The following is a 25210-nucleotide window of genomic DNA, read 5'->3' as shown; positions in this document are numbered from 1 at the left end:
AATTATTTGAGTGGCAATTAATCGTCACGTAAAATGTCATATCGTGACAGCCCTAGGGCTGGTTATTAATCTGCTGCTAATATTCATGTTGTACACAGCACGGCAAAATCCAACTAAATGAGCTCTGGCGTTCACATAGACCAACATTCAACGAAAATGACAGATCAACAAGCTCGGAACGTGTCGCCTAAAAGCAACGCGTGAGCTTGTAGAGCTGCTATTTTTAGCCATTTGACATACAGTACAGTTTTAAGGGCTGTTAACATCAAGCGCTATCATGATAACTAAGGATGTCATTCACCACCGGTGATGCAAAATGGTCCGGTCACGCGGCCCATATCCTTTTTGACCTGTGTCACGCCGCTCACGCGCACGACGTGCATCGATGCCAAACAAGCCCCAAGTTCACACCCCGCCAACGCTTTAGTGTCACAACAGGGCGTTTTAACAAAGAAACGAGCCTGTGTGCATATCAATAGACCTGTATAGTAGGTGTTACGTGACGTCATGAAAATCGCGTACCCCCAGACATTGAATCAGCAATGCAACACTGTTCACCATGCTGCGACGCGCTGTGACTGTGAGCTTGTAGATCGTCTATTTTCAGCACCCAAGGATGATTTCTGGTATTGCGACGCCATCAGAGCCCGTCAAAATACATTTTAGTCGACAAAATCAACTGGAGAATTTGTCGACTAAAGATAGATTAAAACAAAAATGTTTCAGATGACAAAAATGTGAGTAAAACTATAAAAATCTGTTCAAGATACTTAAAGGAGGACTTCACCACTTTTCAACCTATCTTCATATAATAGGTCCTCACTAATGTTCATAATAAAATAGCAATTTTTTTCTTGCAACTTTTCAGGAATAGAAAGCCTGCAGTTTCTATTAGCTTGGATTCCCAATCGATGATGTCACAAGACGATGGGTTTCTGACCTGCCCACAACCCTCCTCTGAGAAAAAAAAAAGAAGAAAAAAAAAGCTATTTTTTTGTGAGGACCAATTATATGAAGATAGGGTGAAAAGTGGTGAAGTCCTCCTTTAACTTCAAAACTATACTAAATATTTTTGAGCGGTGGTCACAACGCTCCTATACGTGGCCGTGTGTGTGGGTCTGTCTGTCTGTCTGTCTGTCTGTCTGTCTGTCTGCGTGTCTGTCTGTCTGTCTGTAGCCTGCAGTAACCTTTTCTGACCAGTGACCACACATGTTAAGGGAGGGGCGCTGTTGTTCAGGCCAGGCCAGACCAGGCACACACACACACACACACACACACACACACACACACACACACACACACACACAGGGGGGAAGGGGGGGGGGGAAACCACCGCTCAGTTCACACGGGTGTGATTTTTTTTATTCAAAAGACTTATGACTAAGACTAAATCAAATGTTGCTGTCAACATCAACACTGGTAGTATGACGACGTAAGGAATTGATTTACGGAAAACAAAACATAACATTACACTATGGAGATAAGAGGTTGTCTGCCTGACAGCAACCTATTATATTTATAGTTCTGGTGCTTGGTGTGTGAAGTAACGGCGGCCCTTTTAGCCCCAGCGAACACTCTGTTGTGTTTTTTTTACCTTGAGCGAGTATTATTGGCGTACCAGGGTGTGCAGGGCCTCTTTCTCTCACTTATGATACGCCCTCCCTTTTACTTTTCCTTATCCCAGCCCCCCCCCCCCCCCCCCCCCCCCCCCCTCTCTCTCTCTCTCTCACACACAGCCCTCCCAGGGGCGTCACAAGGGGTAGGAAAGTGGGACTGAGTTACTAGGGCCCAAGGTGGTGGAGGGGCCTTAATTATTTTATACTTTAGCTATTGAAAAATAGCAGATATACAAGCTCACAGCGCGGCACCGAGTGCCGCGCTGCGAGCTTGTAGATCTGCTATTTTGAAAAATCTTTGAATATATGTATTTTTTAAGCGAACATTTGTAACTCAAATTTAGCTTCTGGGGGGTCCCTGGAACTAAATATTTTGAGATGCGGGTCCGTGGCCAAATACATATCATTTTGGGGGTCCTTCACATGAAAAGGTTTGAGCTCCTCTGACATCGAAACATAGATTTAAAAAAAAAGAAAAACCTTAGAAGGATTTGAAATATTCAAAGATTTTCATGATTTTTCAAAAATAGCAGATCTACAAGCTCGCAGCGCGGCACTCGGTGCCGCGCTGTGAGCTTGTATATCTGCTATTTTTCAATAGTTAAAGCACAGGGGCCCCGCAGTGAATCCTTGTACCCGCCCGGGGCCCAGAATTTGGTGCGACACCCCTGGCCCTCCCCTCCCCTCTATTATAAATGTCATAGTTTCCAGGGTGGGAAGGCGGCTACAGAGAGGGGAGGGGGGTTTGGTCGCTGAGAGTGTAAAAGTACCACAGCAACTTACGCAGCCAATGGAGTTCTGAGGGATTGCTTCCGTCCGTGCCTCTTCTCTTTTTTTTCTCTCTCTCCCTCTCTCGCTCTTTTCTTTCGTATAGCCGTCTCTCCCCTCCCCGCTTTGACCCTTCTCAAGGGGCCTCTCTCTCTCTCTCGGTCTGAGCAGCTACAGCTAGAGCTATTTTGCTTGGTTCGGGCGCGGGCGTGCGTGCGTGCGTGCGTGTTCATGTTGCTGTGTGTGTGTGAGAGAGAGAGAGAGAGAGAAGGCTGGGGTCGGGGGCTGGTGGGGGATTTGGCAGCTCCTTTGATCAGTAAAGCATAAACAAGAGGGGGCTTCAAAATGGGTCGCTTTGTGTGGGGGGTAGGAGTGCTGAGTCAGGCTCTCTCCCTCTCTCTCTCTCTCTCTCTCCGTCTCTGGGCTGGGATACAGAGCAGGCAGACAGACAGACACAGGGGCGTCGCACCAAATTCTGGGCCCTGGGTACTTTAACTATTGAAAAATAGCAGATATACAAGCTCACAGCGAGCTTGTAGATCTGCTATTTTTGAAAAATCGTGAAGATTTGTGCATTTTTTTCAAAAGGAAAAACCTATGTTTCTATGTCAGCGGTGCTCAAACTTTTCATGTGAAGGAGGTTACACCCCGCCTTTCCGAAACACCGCTATTCCGAACGTTGACTTCTAACCCAACACCGCTATTCCGAACGTTGACTTCTAACCCTAACCCTACCCCTACCCCTAACCCTAACCCTAACCCTTACCCTAACCCTAACCCTAACCCTAACTAACCCTAACCCTACCCCTAACCCTAACCCTAACCCTAAACCTAACCCTAACCCTGCTTCGGAATAGCGGTGTTTCGGAATGGCGGACTGTTGCCGTGAAGGAACCCCCAAAATGATATGTATTTGGCCACGGACCCGCATCTCTAAATATTTAGTTCCAGGACCCCCCCCCCCAGAACAGAAGCAAAATGTTCGCCTAAAAAGTACATATATTCAAAGATTTGCACACATTTTCACAACGTTTAAAAAAATAAGTATATCTGCTATTTTTCAATAGCTAAATTATAAGAGAATTCCAGGCCCCTCCTCCACCTTGGGCCCTAGTAACTCAGTCCCCCCCCCCCCCCCCTCCTGTGACACCCCTGGATAGACAGACAGGCTGGGATTACCGTAGATAGAGGCCAAGAGAAACCCTGAATCTCACACTTTTAGCTCCAGCTGCTCCTAAAGTCAGGGGCTGTAATGGCACTTTTGGAATCAAATAAAATAAAGGCAGACGTGTAGAGGATTGCAGGATCGGGAGGAGGAAATGGTACATGAAATTTGAACCACTTTAACCATTATTTTATGCTTTAACTATAAAATAAATGGCAGATCTACAAGGTCACAGCGCACGCTGCAAGCTCCTAGATCTGCTATTTCTGAAAAATCTAGAAAATGTGTGAAAATGTTGACTATATTGACCCGATTCTATAAATGTCTTCTAAATCAGTGGTTCTCAAACCTTTTCATGTCAAGGATCCCCAAAATGACACGTATTTGGCTGCGGACCCCCATCGGATCTTTCAAAAATAGCAGATCTACAAGCTTACAGCGCGGCACTCTGTGCCGCGCTGTGAGCTTGTATATCTGCTATTTTTCAGTAGTTAAAGCATTAAATAATTCTAGTACTAAATGCGTTCAAGTAGTTAACTTCCAAACTGCTTTGGTTTGGTAAAGAAGGGGGTTATTCTTGGTTTGTTTGCGTTCCGTTTCAACACATGCATTGAAATAACCCGTCCATGTGTGAGAGTTATAATGATTAATTAACAGTATTGTCCCTTTTTGTTATATGAAAAAAAAAGATGGTTAAAAAAGCTTTTGTCAAATAAAAAAGGGAAGATGCCAGTCGATAAAATGTAAAAATAAAATAGAAAACAAACAGTTTCAACCAAAAGGGTTTACAGTGCAGGGTTGCATAATCAACCGGCTTAAGTACGGCGGCCATTTGCATGAGAGTAGGAGGTGTGTGACTGTGTGTGTGTGTGTGTGTCTGTGTGTGGTGGTGGTAGTAGTGGTGGGGGGCTTAAAAAGGAGAGAGAGAGAGAGGGGAGAGGAGGGGAAAAAAAAAGAAAACAAGTGAATGGTGAGGTTTTAGGTCGTAGCTCAGTCTAGCTCCTTTGTCCAGCAGGTGAAAGCTTTGTAAATGTGGCGCCAGATTGTTAAAGCCCTCCCGACACTCTGCGGCGTCCGAGCGGCTTCCAGGAAAGGCAGGAGGGGGGACGGGCCGGGGGACCCCCTGCGTGGAGGCCTCGCACTGACCCCTCCCACAATAGACGAGGGTCCCCGGTTCGGAGCGAGAGGAGGTTGCTTCCTGTATAAAAAACCCTCCATCTTAATCAAGCAGCAAGTGCCAACAGAACACTAATTATCAATGCCTTCGCGAGAACGCCATGAACAATGTGGCGGACCCCCACCACCACCACCCCCCGCTCCCCTGCCCCCTACCCCGCCCTGCCCGTACTCCCCCCCCCACCCCCCCCCTCCCCTCCTCCAGTGAAGACGAGCCCTAATAGATGGACAAACAGTGTTTGGGTTGTTTACAATAGCTTGTTTTGCTCCCAGCAGTGGCTTGTAGCATGGTTTCCGCTAGGGCTTTTTTTTTTTTCTTTTCCTTTTTCTTGGTTAGTCACTTCGCCCTGTATTAACCTTTTGTTGTGCAGTGGTGGCATACAAAAACATTATCTTACTAATGTTATTAAAAATAGGGTCCGACCGATAGGCTTTTTTTGTGTCCGATACGATAACCGATTCGAGAGAGGGGACAGTCACCGATAACCGATATGTGTGCATAATGAAAACATCTGTGTGGATTGTGCAAATATTTTTCCCCAATATGATTATGCAAAGGTACAGTGACAATAGTACTACAAACAGGTGCTTTCTTAAACCAATATCTTTATTAAAGACTCAACATGACCAAATAAGGGCATATCGGTGCCTGATATATCAATGACTGATACCGGTCTGACACTACTTTTTTTTTTTTTTTAATAAAATAAAAATGTTAACATGATATTGAAAAGCTGTTGGCCCGGGGCCGCCTGATGGAGGGGAAAGGAACTGGTTGGAATAACGTGTTCCTTTCACACGCTACGTCCAACCGTGGAAACCCCCCTCCCCCCTGTAAGGTGAAAAGAAGCGACTTGGACTCCTCATGCATAGAAGGAAGCATGAGGTCAGTCCGTTGCTCTCCCCAGGTAGGTTGGCAGAGGGATTGTAGCGCCCAGGATTACATTAGATAATTGACACTGGGTGAAAAATGGGTTACAACATCGTGAGATAAAAAATGTAGAATAAAAAAAAGCCCAAAGCCATTAACATTACAGGAAAAAGGGAGTTGAATTGAATTGTATTTCAATGGAAATTCATTGAAACCAAACAGAAATTAGATTGACCTTTTCTTTTTCTGCAAGTCATCATTTAGTCATCGGTTAAAGTGAAAGTTTTCAAGAGTTCTTTTTTTAAACTGTTCTGAGTCATCAGTTCCTGTAAGTTTCACTTTGATAAGACACACAGATTAAGCTAACCTCATTGCCTGCATTTCCTTATGGGGATACACCTTTTGAATCACACAATCTCAATTATTTATTTATTTGCAGATTCCTTTCTTTTTATGAGTGATTTGCCATGATTTTATGGTACGCCCCTGGTCTCTTTTGTGGTGTTTGTGTGAATGCTTTCACGTAACACATTTCACATTGTGCTTTCAGTGTGTGCAACTACACACACCAAAAACAGCTTGAGCTTGTAGATCGGCTAATTTCAGCGCACGATGCCGTCGTACAACGGAGTGTAAATTAGGCATCAAGGCTTCCAGCGAGCTTCAGGCTACATGATCACACGAGATGTGTTTTCACAGAATACTAGCCTAGTATGACACTAAGGTTCAGGTGGTTAGTTTACACAAAATCAAAGTTGTGAGACATGGTTTTAACCAGTGGTCAGTGAACCAAATGGACCCTTGCGGTTCCATTTGTACACAATCAGTGTTGTGTGGGTCCTTGCAAATAAAACATTTGAGAACCACCAGTACCAGTGGACTCATAATGTGTCATAGTAGTCCGTGTCATAAGAAAAGTATAATATATTATTGGCGGCTGTGGCTCAGGAGGTCGGCCAATGATCCGTGTGTCGGCGGTTTGAATCCTGGCTCCTCCTGTCCACATGTGGAAGTGTCCTTGGGCAAGAAAGACACTGAACCCCACATTGCCTCCAATGAGTCGGTTGGTGTCAGCTTGCCACCATTGGTGTGTGAATGTGGGAAGTGAGGACGCTGGCGTTGGACTGTTCGCCGCTTCACTTCCCAATGTATAAATGAATGAACCGTTGTAAAGTGCTTGAGTTTGCAACTTGGTTAGAAAAGCGCTATAAAAATGCAATCCATAATTATTATTAATGGTGTGTAAAACAGAAAATCAAAACACAAGACCAACTCTTGCCACGGACACATTTGTCCACGTGTTGATGACCCCTGGTTTTAACAGTCCCTGTCTGTCTTCCTTGCAGTCACCTGGATCAGTCCACGACCTGGCAGGACCCGCGGAAAGCTCTGCTCCAGATGAACCAGGCCGCCCCCGCCAGTCCAGCGCCGGTACAGCAGCAGAACATCATGAACCCAGCCAGCGGTACGTACGCTACATCACCATACAGTCTGGGAGACGGAAGTTCTGATTATGAGAACCCGGCTTGAGAAAGAAAGTTTGATTTTCATTGGAGATGCTCCGATTGCGATTGTTGGGGCCGATACGATCACTGATCAACTGGAATTAGTATCTGCCGATATTCCCGATCACAGCGTCAAATCCATAAAGTCTTCTAGTTATTGTGTTACTGTAGCAGTGTTTGTATGTTTAATGATTCTTCTTACAAAGCATTGTATATTAAGTATAAACATTAGGAGATTGCAGGCTGAGGTCCTTTAGTATCCATTTCAACGTGTTGGAGTTGAAGCTGAGGTTACGTTCAGTCCCACAGATAAATATTGTGAAAATAGCTGATCTAACGTGTAGATCGGCAAAGGCGATACCGATCAAAGCCGATAGAGGCCTTATCGGCCGATCACTATCACTCACCGATCAATCGGCACATCTCTAATTTTCATTCGAGTCGTGACCCATTAAAAAATGTGTCTGCGACCCACTGATTGGGTAACAGTGAGTTATCTATTTTTTAATCGATTTAATTGATTGGTTCGATTATTGAACTGTTGCACCCCTCATTTCAATAAGGTTTTGTGTGCAGTCAGTCAGCCAGTCTAGTTGTTACATGCACACAGCGTGGCAGCGGCGCATCACTCTGTCCACGGGGAAGGAATGTGCCTTCAGGAGGGGTGAAACTGAGGTAGAACGTGACTCGTCCTGTACGACATGTTTGGGTACTCCTTTGACTGACAGCTTGGTTTATAGTTTATATTGTCACTGTATCTCTGACTGTATTCTCCATGATGTCACCGTTCAGCTGGCCTTACTGTCAGTCAGTGCATTCATAGGTAGGGCTGGTAGGTAGGATTAATTGAATAATTGCGATTAAAGATTTGATTGTGTTTTTGGCATTGAAACATTGGAACGTATGAATATATATATTTGCCTCGTAAATTCACAGGACAGATATGACAAAGAACTGAGATATATAAAGAAGTCACCATCTTATTTATACATTTTATACTTGGAAAAAAAGGCAAAAATGTTATCTCAAATAATTGGGATTAAACGAGTATATAATACCTACAGTCAGTCAGTCATTCGATACATTCATATTATTTGTTGACATGCAAGGCTCATCCATTTGATTCATTAATAATAGAGCAGCTCAACATCTTGGTGGGTTTTTATTTGTTCATGTATCATCATCTCTAAATAATTAATTATTAAACACAAACTGTTATATATATATATATATATATATATATATATATATATATATATAAAAATATACAGGGTTCCCACGGTCATGAAATTAGAAAAAAAAAAAATCTAGTATTGGAAAAGTTTGGGAATTGATCAAGGGTCCTGGAAGGTCCTGGAAAAAATAGCTATGCATTGATTTTGGTTATTGATTTTATTAACCATCAATCGAATTTGAGGGTTCTCTGCCTCGATTTTCGTACTTTTGACGTGGGCACGTGCATGTCCATCGTGTACAATCCGCATGCACGCCACGGTCCGTTCGCAGCGTGCACGCTTTATTTTTGCTACACAGCCTGTCTTTGGGCATTCCACATAGGAGTAAGTGACTCGTTACTGTGCTGAATTGTTATATAATCCTGGAAATTGGGTTAAATATTTTGGAAAGGTTTTTGAAAAGTTTTGGAAATTCATTGATAAAAATGTGTGGGAACCCTGAATATAGCTGTCGGGGAGCTGTTTTCATAAACTAAAAGTTGCTAATACCAGGGGTCTTCAACATTTTCAGGCCAAGGACCCCTTAGTCAAGAGAGAGAAAGAGATGAAGCAGGGACCCCCACAACCTTTTCATAGATTCCATATAGTTTAATCGTTTGACAGCACAATCATCAGTGTATTTTGGATTCATGTCAATTTGTGTTCTCAGATATACGATACGATACGATACGATACGATACGATACGATACGATACAACTTTATTGTCAGCTTGCACTGAAATTCTTTTTGCGTCACATGACGTCACCGTTCAAGGTACAGACAAGACAGATAAAATACAATACGAAACGAAAGACATCACAGAGACAAACAAGGAACAAAAAAGAACATGTCCAGTGGTTCAACGATTCTGGTTCAGAAGCAGAACAGACTGGTGTACAAAAGAGTTCTTTAGTCTGTTCTTCTTATTTATCGACTTGAACCATCAATACTTAAACTTGACCTCTTAGTCTGTACTTAGTCTGCTCTTTTTCCCCTTTACACCAAACCTCCTTGCCCCTGAAAATAACAGATCTACAAGTTCACAACGCCTCGCAGCGTGAGGCGTTGTGGAACTTGTAGCTCTGTGATTCTATCTTTGGCTAAAGTTCTCAAAATATGGACGCTATAGGGTTCAAATGGTTGAGGAGGAAAAAAAGTTTCTTTTACACAAAGATTTGGAGGACACCCTGTAGTAACATTGAGGACCCCTACTAGGGGTCCCGGACCCCATGTTGAAGACCCTTGGCTTATACAGTATGCGTTCATTTGGAGGAGAAACATGCATTCCATACGGTGCTGTGCTGCATTACTTGGAAGTCGTTTAGCTTGACACTCTTTACGGTGTTGATTTATCTCCCAGATAACACAGTCTGAGCATTATGAAGGAATAAGCAGCAGAATCTTTGCTATCGCCTTAACTGTCTGTCACCTGACGTAAGAATATTTGCCCGAAAAGGGTTGCGTCAAAATGCATCCCTAGGCTATACCGCGGGTTCCATGACCCGTTAATTCCGAGGGGATTTTCACCCCATGTTTCAAGCACCATGTACAAACAAACACCTGATTCTCTTCGCCTACGCAACGCATCTCCCATATCTCAACTTTTCACCTGTCCTCCTCCCAGTGGTGTACAGTAACTAAGTACCTTTACTTAAAGGAGGACTTCACCACTTTTCAACCTATCTTCATATAATTGGTCCTCACTAAAAAAAAATAATACCCTTTTTTCTTTTTTTTCCTCAGAGGAGGGTTGTGGGCAGGTCAGAATCCAAGCTAATAGAAAATGCAGGCTTTCTACTCCTGACAAGTTGCAATGTTAAAGTGGAAGCCATTGTTCTCGCTATAATAAAAATCTAAATATTTCTTTCAAAAATATTGATTAATTTTTTGGGGGAAAATGATGTCACAAGACGATGGATTTCTGAACTTCCCACAGCTCTCCTAAGAGACTTGGACCGAGTAGGAAAATAATTTGCTATCTTATTATGAACATTAGTGAGGACCTATTATATGAAGATGGATTGAAAAGTGGCAAAGTCCTCCTTTAAGTACAATTTTGAGTAATTTGTACTTTAGTTGAGTATTTCTAAATTACAATCATTTTTCTTCTACTCCACTACATCTCGAATGTCCCCAAATATTGTACTTTTAGTCCACCACATTTATTTGAAAACATTAGTTAAGAGTTACTTAACTAAAGTAACTGAATCATTTTCATTATTATTAGATATTAGATGGATGCATATACACATTTCGGCCATTTGAAAATAACCAATCCACAAGCTCATAATGCGTCGTGATGCGGCGCATTGTGAGTTTGTAGATCTGCTATTTTCAAATATTTTAATACATTTGAACAACTTGAAATGGGACATTCTGCATAATGCTTGATTTTATTTTGATACTTTAAGTATATGTCTATACCAATACCTTTGTACTTTTACTCAAGTAAATTTCACTTGTAACAGAGTATGTCTTGTCTACATTATTGATATCAGTATAGATACTTTTACTTAGGTATCACTGCTACGCAACGCATGAGCGCTGACGTACGTATCTCCCACAACTCAACTCTTCACCTGTCCTCCTCCTCCTCTATAGGTCCTCTCCCTGAGGGCTGGGAGCAGGCCATTACCTCAGACGGAGAGATCTACTACATCAATCACAAGAACAAGACCACGTCCTGGCTGGACCCCCGACTCGACCCACGCTTCGGTGAGCTCATCATATGTCACTCCTGTCATGATACCACTTTGTTCTAAAAAAAAAAACGAAAAACATTTGCACGTCAAGAAACCCCACAAATTTATGTTGTTGTTGCCGTTGGGGTAGAAACGTTGTATTTCCATATTTCAACATGTAAACGTGTTTCTTTTTTCTTTCCCTGGCCTAAACTAATGGCTTTACTCGTCATGCAAAACATCTTGCCAAAAAAAGACAATCTACAAGATCATAGCATGGCGGGATGTGCTGTGAGCTTGTAGATCTTTTTTTGTTTTTGTTTCTATATACTAGTCCTGTGCCCTGGAGGGTGTGCACAGTATATGAGGGATTGAGTGTAGGAGTCTCAGAAGTAATGTTGGAGTGGACGTTGGGTAGATCCTTATGCCCATATATGGTGTTTCATGTTGGAGTGCCCGTGTCCAGGCTAGTCTGTGACGTCAGTACTATGTTGTTAGAGTATGACGTCTGATGTCAGCATGCTCGTCTCCAAATATGGGAATGCAGCTGTTACCATGGTGGCGACACGGTTTAGTATCAGTGATGTCAGCATGCTCATTTCCAAATTTGGGCATTGTTTCAGCATGTGGCTGTTACTCATCTCCAAATTTGGGCATTGTTTCAGCATGCGGCTGTTACCATGGTGGTGACAATGTTTATGAGTGATGTCAGCATGCAGACAGACATTTGGTAAATTAATAGTTAATATATATTCTTTTTAACATTTTGAAACAGAATGTTGTTTTTTTAACGTTTTGACAGCCATCATTTTGCCATAACTAATGTAGATTACTGCCAAGGCTTTTGTGTATGGGCAGTGAGCAGATAAACAGGACTAGCGTATGGACAGTGAGAAGGCAAAAGGCATCCAGTGTGATTCATAGTTCATCATCTCACTCCACTAGTACATTGTTCTGTAGTGACGAGTCTGGGCCGTGGTGGAAAGAAAGACATCTTTAGAAAATAACCGAGTGAAAATAGCCATAGTGGTAAATGTATGTTTTGTAATAATAATCTACAAAGTAACTAGTAACTAAAGTTTTCAAATAATTGTAGTGGAGTAAAAAGTACAACATTTGGCTCTGAGATGTAGTGGAGTAGAAGTATACAAAGTATAGAAAATTGGAAATACTCCATTAAAATACTCCATACTCAAGTACAGTACTTGAGTAAATGTACTTAGTTACTTTTACTTTATACCACTGCTTACGATCAACTTTTACCATAACCCCTGGAAGACCCTGCTTACTAGGTGCAGAAATCACCTAACCTTTTGTTTGCCATTTTGGTGTTTCAGCAACAGCTGAGTCGCTCATTAACCCCCCCCCCCCCCTCTCCGCCCCACCTCCCTGGGCCAAGCTAGTATTTCACAGTTCAGTGTGTGTGGTGGTGGGCACGGGGCTGAATGGACAGTCACACATTCTGGTGGTATGAGTGAAAACGCTAAAACGGAGAGTTGTCATCCACCGGCGTAGCCTATAGCTAGGCCTGTCACAATTATTACATAATAATCGTCTAATCGCAATTATTTGTCATACTCGTCGTAATCGATCCCATGTTGAAAATGTTTTGTTTATTTTCAAACATTTTCAAAATGCGACACGTTGTGAGCTTGTAGATTGGCTATTTCCACTATCAATGTTCGTTTCAAAGTATAAAGTTGTCAAATTTCTTTTTTAGATTATGTGTCATATCTGCCATGTGCAACTTAAAAGCCTACAAGCCAAACATAAATGTAATTGTCAACGACAAAAACACAATTAAATCGTTAATCGCAATTATTTGAGTGACAATTGATCGTCATGTAAAATGTCATAATCGTGACAGCCCTACCTACTGCTTAGTTTTTTGCAGTTCTTTGCAGTCTGTGAACAGTTAGAAAGAGTCTCCAGTAGTATTTTTGGTGTGGAGGCACCTTAACTCTGACGGTATACAAATGGAACCAAATGAACCCGTGGGGGTTCATTTGGTTCCATTTGTATACCGTCAGAGTTACAGACTTGTATGGATCAATTTAGACCCCCAAAAAGGAACCCACAGAGTCCATGGAATCCACTTTGAGAACCACTGTGCTAGATGACAAAATGTTACATTGTCAATCACCGGTATATAGCTATTATTATTTCTCAATCCATCTCTAAACCTTTTAATATTAATGTTGTTTATTTCGGGGAGAAGGAGAGGTGTTGTGGACAGCACTGGATTTCTTTGGGGTGTTAGTTTTGTTTCGCTTTTTCAAAATAGACTGAAAGTCCTTTTTTTTTCTTCTTTTAGTTCTCTCCATCCATGGGAATGAGCTAATCCCTGTGCGGTGCCAGGGAGGCTCACACAGGGAGATGAAGGCTCCTTGCTTATGTCACTCTGACTCATTTACGCTTGAGGTGTCGTCCCCTTCATTAGAGCCAGCCATTCCCCAGGGAAGCAGTGCGGCTCGCCCTCGCTTTGACAAAGGCAACATGTGTGAACACGCACCGCAGCCTGTTGTCTTGTTTAATTTTAGCAGTATTGTTACCTAGCTTATAGAGAGCTTTTTTCCCCCCCTCTTCTTCTTCTCCCTGCTTGCAAGTAGGGATGGGACGATATGAAAATGTCATGTCACGATTGTTGTGACAAAAGAAATCGTGATTTACGATATTATCGCGATATTCAAAATCCATTATCCTGGGGCGGAACATTTGCCAAAAAATCGCGACGCGTTGTGAGCTTGTAGATCGGCTATTTTTTTTGGCAAAGACATTTGATAGTGACTGAAAAAGAGACTGTATCAAGTACGTATATTATCAAGTACGTTTTACCAATAGAGGGTTTAAATGTTACCGGATATGCATTTCGGCAAATAAAAGGTGAATTAATCCCAGTGCATGATGGATGACGATATCACGATAAATTAAATCTCCACAATACGATTATCGTGAGTGGTTTTTATCACGATAAACGATAATATCGCGTATCGTCCCATCTCTGCTTGCAAGGTAAATGCGTGTCCCACTCCCGAGCCTGGGCAGGCGGGGAAGTGCAAAAACATGGAGTGGGTTTAGTTTAGAGAGAGGACCGGGGGCAGCTTGGGGGAAGAGGAGGCAGCTCCGATGGGTTAAGCTCTTTGAAGATTTATAAGTCTTGAACACACAAGCCTGGTGGGCCCCTGAAAGAGAGAGAGAGAGAGAGAGCGGGAGAGAACCGTGTTAACTCATTAGGTGCCATATTGTCCAAGTTGACTACGTGCTGCTGTACATGGCTTTAAATCACCGCCGCACGTCATTACGTTATATAGGTTAAGAAATGCAAATCTCACTCAACCTCGTCTCTACCTCCCACGACAGTCTCACAGGTGGGAGGACTTATGCTCGCCATTTCACGAGTGGCTGGTTCACTTTTTTTTAAAAGACGAGAGTCTGTCTTCAGAAGTGATATCTACATCAAGTGATTTCCTGTGCCGTGCTGCATGGGAATTGGGCTGTGCCGGGTTTAGAAAAGCTCTCCTCCAGCACACTCACTACTCCTGCCTGCTATGTGGGTCTCCAATCGTAAGCCAGCTGCTTTGATAATGGAGGCTAATTTGAGCTTTGAGAAGAGAGAAGCGGCGGAGCGCCTTTAAACTGAGGGCTGTGTTGCCGACTGGCTCCCCCTCCCCGTGTGAGGCCCAGCGCAGGCAGGCTAGGCAGGCCCGGCCCCGTTCTGCTGCTGCTGCAGCCCCCAGACAGACTTGAATCACTGCCAGGCCCTCTTTATACTGTGGTCCAACTCTTAATCTGTTCCAGACCTTTTCAGTCAAAGAACTCTCAATGTGAGGGGAGGAGGGAGCAGTGGTTGTGCATGGGGGCAGGGAGAGGCAATGCAAAAGCAGGGTGGTGTGTGGGGATGGGGGGGCAGAGAAGCAGTGGTTCTCAAACATTTTCATGTCAAATAGATTTTTTTCTTTTTTTTTTGGGGGGGGGGGGGGGGTTGTGGGTTGTGGACCCCCATTTTGTCCCGGGTGGGGGCCCCCATAAGAGAAGATGAATGTGTTGTTGAATATTTTCTAACCGTATTCAAAAATGTTCCATGTCTATTCGAGATTTTTTCCAAATGTTTTTGAAAATGGCAGATATCCGAAGTATGAAATCGTTTTTTTTTTTTTTTTTTTTTTTTCGTTTTCAAGCGATCAAACGGTTTCCACATTTGGCTGGGGGGCTCTGTAGAACACTGTCAAGGACCTCTGGGGGATTCCAGGATCCCCACTTTGAGATCCACTGGCAAAGAGGGGTATAAGCATGACCTAAACCAATGGTTCTCAATCTTTTCAAGGCCGCGACCCCCAAAATAACCATATTTGAACAGGTGTTATACATTTTGTCACTTTAGAAATGTGCATATACCCTCCATACACTTAAACTTTATGTTGGTTTGTTTACTGTTGAGAGAGAAAACAATGTTGCACATTAAGTTAATCATCTGGGGACCCCCTGGGGGTCCCGACCCACAGGTTGAGAACCACTGGCATAGAGGGATACATGCATGACCTAACCCCCCCTCCCCCCCCTCCTTAAGATCTAAGGAGGTGGTGAGCAGCGAACAAGCCAGGAGTGCACTGTGTTGAAGTTCAAGAGGGGGCTGACTCAGACTGACTGACTGACCTCTGTGTGGGCATGTTCCACTGCAGTTCTCCACACATGCACCCAAGGAACCGCTTGGCACAACAAATAGCAGATCTACAATCTCATAGCTTGTAGATCTGCTCTTTAAGGAAAACATAATAATTAAAGCGAATATCTTTACTCAAGTCTTTGCTTCTGGAGGGTCCCCGAACAAAATATTTTTAGATTCTTAGTTGAGTTTAGTTTACCAGTAAGACGCCTAAGGGCGAAAAGTGACATCACCCCTAAAGGGTGAGGTCGCACCCTCTGTCTTGGCCCTATATGGATTCTGTCGTCTGGCATCATACATACAATCTCTTTTATGCCCATATATGGAGATCCCTGCTCTGAGTATCTGACATCGCTGTGATGTCACCTGTGATGTCACAGCGGATGTGTCAGCCTTTTATGCTCATATATGGAGAGCCCTGCTCTGAGTATCTGACATCACTGTGACGTACCTGTGATGTCACAGTGATGTGTCAGGGGAACCACAGTGTCAGGCGTGACAGACAGAAAGACAGAGATACGGTCAAGCTGTGACGGTTAGAACAATACATATCAATGAAGCAAAATACTGTGCAAGGAAAGGAAGAAGCCAGCAGGACATGGGGGGGACATGGGATACAGCGGTTTTTGGGGGTCCTTGACATGAACAACATTGAGAACCACTGACATAGAAACATAGATTTCTCCGAAAACTTAGGATTTTATGAGATTTTTTTTTTAATCGGGTCTTAATGGGTTAAGAGCTCTTTGGCCGTAGCCCTTGGGCCAGGAGAGAGAGCTGGCACCTTGTTGGCGAGCACTCGATGATGTCACTCTTACTGAAGTCACTCTTACTGAAGTGCTCATCTTTTCCAGCCAGCCAGCGGCGTGCTAGGTTTTAATGGTCACAACGTGCAGAACACTTTTCCACTGCACTGTGCATAGGGGATGGCAAAGTCGTTATGAAACTCATTTGTACTTAAGACTTGTTTGACATCATACATACAATTGAGAGAGCTTTAATATCACCGCATTTTTGTTCCAAGTGAAAAAGGTTAAGTGAAACTTCCACAGACAATTTGACATTATCTAGCTAAAAATACGAAATTAGGTTAGCTACTCACCAGTGTCGGCAAGGTTAGCTACTCACCAGTGTCGGCAAGGTTAGCTACTCACCAGTGTCGGCAAGGTTAGCTACTCACCAGCGTCGGCAGGTTGGCTACTCACCAGCGTCGGCAGGTTAGCTACTCACCAGCGTCTGCAGGTTAGCTACTCACCAGCGTCGGCAGGTTAGCTACTCACCAGCGTCGGCAGGTTTGCTACTCACCAGCGTCTGCAGGTTAGCTACTCACCAGCGTCGGCAGGTTAGCTACTCACCAGCGTCTGCAGGTTAGCTACTCACCAGCGTCGGCAGGTTAGCTACTCACCAGCGTCGGCAGGTTAGCTACTCACCAGCGTTGGCAGGTTAGCTACTCACCAGCGTCTGCAGGTTAGCTACTCACCAGCGTCGGCAGGTTAGCTACTCACCAGCGTCGGCAGGTTAGCTACTCACCAGCATCGGCAGGTTAGCTACTCACCAGCGTCGGCAGGTTAGCTACTCACCAGCGTCTGCAGGTTAGCTACTCACCAGCGTTGGCAAGCTTAGCTACTCACCAGCATCGGCAGGTTGGCTACTCACCAGCGTCAGCAGGTTAGCATCAGCGACACAAGTGTGTCAACGGTGCTCGCGTCAGTGGCGCTTTCTATCCGTCAGGGCCTTGGGAATGTACACACATGTAACCGGGAGGGTCCATTTGGTTACATTTGCACGTGGTCAGAGTTAACAAGTAGATAATGGGGGTTTTACTGTCTAGGCCTCACTCACCGCGTACATAACACTGTAAAATCCACGGTGTCTATTGACATGCGGGACTTTGCCGTGTACACCTGCGGGGCTGATGGTCTGATAAGTGGGATGACAAAAGGCAGACGGCATTAACTTTGTCCCCTTATCTCTTGGGTGGACCACCTGTCACCACCTGTATTACTGGTGCCCCTACGTTGTGAGCATGTAGATCGGCTATTTTCACAGTTTCTGCCTCGAATATTCTTGGTTTGGGTCAGGAAAGTGCATGTTTATTAACGTAATACAGTGGGGAGTCGGCGGAGGTACTCCATGTGGTGTCTTTCTGCCCCCTGACAATTTGGCCAATGTTTAATTTGTCATTTTAGAGGTATTAAAAAGTCCTTAAATTGTACACTTTAGAAACGTGCAGATACCCTCTCTATACACTTAATCTTTGTGCTGTTTTGTTTACTGTTGAGAGATAAAACAATGTTGCACATTAAGTTAATCATCTGGGGACTCATCAGATGACCCACAGGTTGAGAACCAGTGCTGTAAAGTGCCCCCCCCCCCACATGTGCTCTCTGCCCTGGGCTGGGATGGCTGGGCTTAATGGTGCCCTGATGGTGAGAGCAGTCGGCCCGACAAGGGTCCTGTATCTGACGGAGATAAGAGATGAAACGCACTGCTTTGTCTGTGGTGCGTGCGTGCGCGCGTGCGTGCGTGCGTGCCGCGTGCGTGTGTGCGTGACATGAGAAGAGAGGAGATCTGTCTGTGTTTTCTTGTCAGTGGTGTAAAGTAACTAAGTACATTTACTTAAGTACTGTACACTTTTGAGTATTTTGTACTGTACTTGAGTATATCCAATTTACTTCTACTCCACTACATCTTGGATCAAAATATTGTACTTTGACTCAAATACATTTATTTGAAGACTTTATTTACTAGTTACTGTGTCGATTTTGATCATTATTACAAACCCCACGTTAATTAAACTTCATCTACAAGCTCACAATGCGTCAACGCATTGAGCTTATAGATCTGCTGTTTTCAAAAGATTTTGATACATTTGAAAACTTGAAACAGGACATTGTTCATAATGAGTACTTTCTAGCGCATTTTGGTGTGTGTGTGCGCGCATGCACGCGTGTGTGTACGTAAGTACGTACGTACGTACGTACGTACGTACGTACGTACGTACCAGTGGTTCTCAACTTTATTTTAACTGGGGACCCCCCCCCCCCCCAACCTGACGAGCACTAAGAGTTGACGCATTACATGTTGTATAACACGGTCAGATTGTGAAAATAGATCGCTATTTTCACAGTTTCTGCCACTAATATTTGACAATTTGACCATTTGACCAATGTTTAATTCGTCATTTTAGAGGTATTAAAAAGTCCTTAAATTGTCACTTTAGAAACGTGCCTTTATACGCTTAAACTTTGTTAGTTTGTTTACTGAGAAAACAGTGTTGCACATTAAGTTAATCATCTGGGGACCCCCTTGGGGGTCCCGACCCACAGGTTGAGAACCAGTGTTGTGGACAATCAGAGGGGGAGCCAGGGCAGGGCGGGGCGGTGCCCTCCACAGCTTCCCAGGGAGAGCCCTGAGCCGTGGAACCCATTCAGAAACACAGATAGTGTAAACAGACAGTGATTGAATGGAGATGAGAGAGAACCGGGACGGGGGGAGCGAGTGGTGGTGGGTGGTGGTGGTTTTGGGGGGGGCTATGGTGGTGCAGCAGAGGGGGGTGGGGGGTGGGTAGCAGGGAGGGGGGGGGGGGGGGGGGGGGGACACACACTGTAGACAGAAAAACAGCACCACATGAAAACTGTGTCCCCGTCTCCACGTCCCCATGGCTTTGTTTCAGGGGCGTCAATTGGGTATGGCAGGGGTATGCAGCTGCCATACCCTGGGTCCAGGGGGGAAAATAAAAGTTACTTTTAAATATAAATCCATGAATGTCTTTGTCTATCTGCGCTGGTTGTCATGTTGTTAAATTACAGTAAAATAACTACAAATGCAAAATGTAACAAAATGGTCACTTTAACAAGGTATTATGATTATATTCTCCAGACTTCTCCCCATCTTGACAGAATGGTATATTCCCAGGTTCCGCAGGTCAGCTGCACAGCCAGGTGCAATGCATTATTTTTAATTTTGGCACGTTTACTAACATGCTAAGTTTAGCTGCACTTGAACAACCGTTCCAGGCATATCCAGCCCAAGAAACCGTAGAAATCTGTGTAAAAAAATGAAAAAAAGAAAAAAAAAACTGCGAGGCGTTGTGAGCATGTAGATCTGCTATTTTCACAATAGAACCGTGTTATCCAAAATGTAATGCCTCTTTTCCATGAGGACTCCCATCTTTGCCATACCCTAGCTTTTGCTGAACTGACGCCACTGCTTTGTTTTGTTTTCCCCCGGTGCCTCGGGGCAGCATAAGTACACAGCACTCCTCATTGGTTGGTTAGAGCACTGGTTCCCAAAGCACCGGGTCGGGACCCATTTGTGGGTCGCGGACAGATTGTGAGCTTGTAGATCGGTTTTGAGCGCCTCTTTAATAAGTTTCGTTCTCTTGCGCCGCTTGCTTACGGTGATAAAAACAACACAACGGCTTGGCCTACTTTGCATTGATTGCCACAATTACGTGTTGTTTTTCACTGATCTTTATGAGACCATGCCGCCCCACCCCCTCAACTCCCCCCCCCCCCCCCCCCCCACACACACACACACACACACACACGCACACGTCCCGCTGGGATACAAAACAACAATAGCTCTTTCAGGGACTGATCAGGTATTCTACACTCATGAATTTGTTTTGAGGTTACTTGACTGAATAGCAGCCCTTACATGTTGCTCACCTTGGCTGAGCGAGCGAGTGCTTTCTTTGGAAAGTAAAAAGACAATGGCGAACGCAGTGTTTACATGGTGAATCCCTTGTGTTTTTTTGTCACCCACGGGGCGTAGTAGGGAGTTAAATTGATCCATCATTGCGTTGGTTCGGCTGGCAGGGCTATAAACCAAAAGCACACGCGATGCGGAGCCGAGCCTGCTTTTAATGCTTGTGTCTTTTAAAAAAAAAATGTATGCTGGTGTTTCGCGCCGGAAATAAGACGATCTACACTACATTACAACACGTCACGCTGCGACAGTGTTGAAGCTTGACCGGCTATTTTAAGCGCGACGTACAAGGCACAACCAAGCATAAGCTCTTTTATTCATAGCGTGGCACCAAGTGCCGCGCTATGAGCTTGTAGATCTGCTATTTTTGCTAAGTTGTGAAATTTTGTGCAAATCTTTTGAATACATATATATTTCAAAATGTCTGCTTCTGGGGGTCCCTGGAACAACATAATTATTTTGAGATGGGGGCCAAATAGCTATAATTTTGGGGGTCTTCGACATGAAAAAGGTTTGAGAACCACTGATTTTGAAGGAATTATAAGACATATATAATCGGGTCAAGACTTGGCACAAAATGTCACGGTTTCTCAAAAATTGCCGATCTACAAGCTCCTAGCTGCGCTGTGAGCTTGTATATCTGCTATTTTTTGATAGATAGCATTAAATAATGATTTTTAAGTAATAATGGCCAGGTCAGGGCCGGTCAGTCAGAACTGCAGGGATGAAATCTGTTAACTTGTTTTGAGGGAAACAAAAAAAAACAAAAAAACAGCTCAATGAGGATCACTCATGACTGATGCAATGTACAAACTAACAAAGCCTGTCTCAGTCAGCGCGTGGGAGCGAAGCAGGTCTTACAGGAATTAATTGTTCTTGGAGACTTGGCGGAAACCCTCCGCCGGGAGTTCCCTCGCCCCACGCAACCTGCTACACTGGCTCGGCTCTTTATATATCGTCACCGCCGGGCAGTAACCTTGTATCTCCAAGTTTCACATTTGTACATTTTTTACAAAGTAAAGCCCTGCTTCATCATACAAGGCCGTTGCACAGAAGTAGTGAAAACAGCCTACTTTAACCGAAAATAGCAGATCTACCACCTCACTGTGAGCTTGTAGATCGGCTATTTTAGGCAAAGAGGTTTGGTGTAGAGGGGAAAAAAGAGCAGACTAAGTACAGAGTGAAAGGTCAAGTTTATTAGTATTGATGGTTCAAGTTGTTAAATATCTGATGACACGAATTGACATGAATCCAAAATACACTGATGATCGTGCTGTCAAACAATGACACTATATGGAATCTGGGGGTCCCTGCTTCATCTCTCTCTCAGCTAACGGGTCTTTGGTCTGAAAACGTTGAAGACCCCTGTTTTAAAATAAAGAACCTTTTTTAAATCATCCTTTTTATCTTCCCCTCTCTCTCTCTCTCTCTCTCTCTCTCTCTCTCTCTCTCTCTCTCTCTCTCTCTCTCTCTCCCTAACAGCCCTGAACCAGCAGAGGATCTCCCAGAGCGCCCCGGTGAAGCTGCACGGGGGGCCGCCGCCCGCCCACAGCTCGGTGGTCCTGGGTGGGGGCAACGGAGGCCAGCTCAGGCTGCAGCAGATGGAGAAGGAGAGGCTGAGGCTCAAGCAGCAGGAGCTGCTCCGTCAGAGACCCCAGGTCAGCGAGAGACCCCCAGAGCCCAGACCTTTAGCAATACTAGACCAGGGGTCATCATCAACCATTAATACATAGTCTAGGTCAGGGGTTTTCAAAGTGGGTCACGGGGCACCCTGGGGTGCCGTGACGGCATTCCAGGGGTGCCGCGAGATAATTCTATAATATTTGGAATTTATTTGGACACTTATTTAGTATCATTTCATCGTTGTCGGGTGGAAACGTTGTATGTCCAAAACTCTTTGTTTTGCATTTATCATTTTAAAAATGATGTAAGCAATGGCCTTGTATGATGAAGCAGGGCTTTGCTTTGTGAAAAAACGTACACATTTGAAACTTGGAGATACGAGGTTTCTGCCCGACAGTGATGATTTTAAACTTGAAGTACAAAGTCGTTTTCAGTCAGTTCTAAACAAAATGGCTATTATCTCACCGTTTTCCTCTCAACAAAATCGCAAAAATATGCCATAAATATAAGGTGTTGGAAGTGAAAATTATGTATATAATGTAAGGGTGCCGCGGAAGAAAATAATATTTATAGGGGTGCCCTGAGCCAAAAACCTTTGGGAACCCCTGGTCTAGGTATCGACTAGAGCAGTGGTTCTCAAACGTTGTTGGCTGCCGTACCCCCTTATACTGATCTCTGAAGCCAAGTACCACCTCCCCCTGACTATAGCATTTTGCTTATCAAAAGCTCATCAAAAAGTCCAGTTCCAATGCCAATAATATGTCAAAAATAAAACGGCATAATGGCAAATTAACATTGATTTCTATTCAGTAACAGTTGTACTAGTCAAGTTATTTGTTTTTACAATGTACAGATTAGCAGGTTCACACAAAGACTGTCAATGTTTTGTCATTACCCATAACTGTGAAATACATATCTCCATTTTCTCCTGTACCCCCTGCAGTACCCCCGTGTACCACTAGGGGTATACGTACCCCCATCTGAGAAACACTGGACTAGAGCACTGGTTCCCAAACACTGAGTCAAAAACATTCCCCCCAAAATGATTTTCATGAATGAAAGTAATTTCATTAATAAATACAAGAAGAAAGAACTTCCATAAATTGGACAACAAACGTTTAAGAAGTAGTCAAAATTTACAAGTTCACAATGAGGCGCGAAGCGACGCGTTGTGGAGTTTGTAGATCTGCTGTTTTCATTAGTTTTGGTCACAGGCTAAAACGTTTGGGAACCTCTGGAGTCCTAGATCATTGGTTCCCAAACACTGGGTCGTGGGTCGGGACCCATTTGTGGGTTAGAAAAAAAAAATCTGTTCTGGCAGCTCCTTGAACAAAGGCTTTTTATTTTGTTAAACCCACAGCTCAGTGTTTTTGGCTGCTCTCGACACAAGAGCTTTTATTTTGTCAGGGCTTGCGCGGCAGAGTGAAACTTTGCAGTGAGTCATTGTGTGGTCACTTGATTGCTTCCTGACAGCGATGTGTCACACACACACACACACACACACACACACACACACACACACACACACACACACACACACACACACACACACACACACACACACACACACACTGGAAACGGTACTTTTTTACTTAGTATCAATAGTGCAATGTGGAAATACTGTGTTACAAGGAAAAGCATGGAATTCAAAATGTACTTGGAGTATGCATGTATTGGCATCAAAAAGTACTTAAAGTACCAAAAGTAAAAGTACCAAAATGTTTGAATATGGCAGATCTACAGACCGGCTATTTTCAAACAGCCAAGGTATAAAATAGGGGTAAGTGCCGGTTAATGTATGTTTTATTATATTATAATTTATACCTGCAAAGTAACTAGTAACTAAAGTTCAAATAATTGAAGTGGGGTAAAAGTAAAATATTTGCCTCTGACATGTAGTGGAGTAGAGGTAATCCCAAGAATTGAAAATTGAAATACTCAAGTACAAATACCTCAAAACTGTTACTTAAGTACTGTAGTACTTGATTAAATCGACCTATTTACTTTCCTCCACTGAGACAGACACACACACACACACACACACACACACACACACACACCGCCCACGCGGGGTGGAGGTGGGTGGAGTCCAGCGAGGAGGTTTACTCAAGGCCGTGTCAGTGCAGCAGAAAACAGCACTTTCTGATTATGAATGAGGGTTTCCGCTGGCTTTGTTTACCACGCCATTCATTCACTGCAGCCTGTCGAAACCGAGGCTCCCTGTCGAAAGAAGTGTTTGTTTCGTCCACTATAAAACTGTTTCTCAACCTGTGGGTCTGGACCCCCAAGGGGGGGGGGGGTCACCAAATTATTTTGGTGGTTCCCCAGATGATTAGCTTAATGTGAAACATTTTTTTCTCACTCAATAGTAAACAAACCAACACAAGGTTTAAGTGTATAGAAGGTATCTGCACATTTCTAAACGACAATTTAAGGACGTTTTAATACCTCTAAAATGACAAATTAAACATTGGCCAAATATTAGAGGCAGAAATTGTGAAAATAGCCGATCTACATGCTCACAACGCCTCGCAAATGTGAGCATGTAGATCTGCTATTTTCACAATAGAACTGTGTTATACAAAATGTAATGCCTCAACTCTGTGCTTGTCAGGGTGGGGGGTCCCCAGTTCAAATATGATTATTTTGGGGGTCGCGGCCTGAAAAGGTTGAGAACCACTGCTCTATAAAACTGACGAAAAATGTTGGTCAACTATCTTTTTTCATTGTCAAAACTTAAATAAAAAGTAGGCTATGATGACTAAGGCTAAACATATTGACAATTTTGTCAACAAATAAAATCTAGAGCGAAATGTCGAGGAGGGACTAGTGGAGGAGAGATCCAGTAGAACTAATCTCTTCGTTAAAAAGTCGATCTACAAGCGCACACATTGCGGCGCGTTGTTAGTCATTAATACTTGCACTGTAGATCGGCTAATCGGTGTAGAAAACGGGAGGGGGGGCCTAGTCTAGAGCCGTGGCGGACTCCGGTCAACAGTGTATACTTGGTTGACCGGATTATTGTGTGGATTTGAATAACATTATACTGTATACAATACAGTCTAAAGACATGAATGATTAACTGCTACGGCGGCCAGAGGCACTGATTAAAGATAAAACGAGTCAATAGTTGACTTAATTAGCATGGGGACAGGGTGGTGTGGCCTAGAGGTCACCCATATCGGAAAGTTTCCTGGTTTCACCCACATGAACC

General features: G+C 43.8%; 1 protein-coding gene across 1 annotated transcript in view; it reads left to right on the top strand.

Annotated features, from left to right (window-relative positions):
- Window positions 1-25210, top strand: part of yap1 (Yes1 associated transcriptional regulator) — a 55484-nt gene that overhangs the window by 19416 nt on the left and 10858 nt on the right. Inside the window, exons 3-5 of the mRNA XM_080730939.1 lie at window positions 6943-7061; window positions 10918-11031; window positions 21856-22031. Coding sequence (XP_080587065.1) covers window positions 6943-7061; window positions 10918-11031; window positions 21856-22031 — 409 coding nt within the window. The remainder of the gene's footprint in view (window positions 1-6942; window positions 7062-10917; window positions 11032-21855; window positions 22032-25210) is intronic.

The sequence above is a fragment of the Nannobrachium achirus genome (assembly GCF_963921795.1).
Source record: "Nannobrachium achirus genome assembly, chromosome: 8".
NCBI classification, from domain to species: domain Eukaryota; kingdom Metazoa; phylum Chordata; class Actinopteri; order Myctophiformes; family Myctophidae; genus Nannobrachium; species Nannobrachium achirus.
This window is presented reverse-complemented; position numbering and strand designations above follow the sequence as displayed.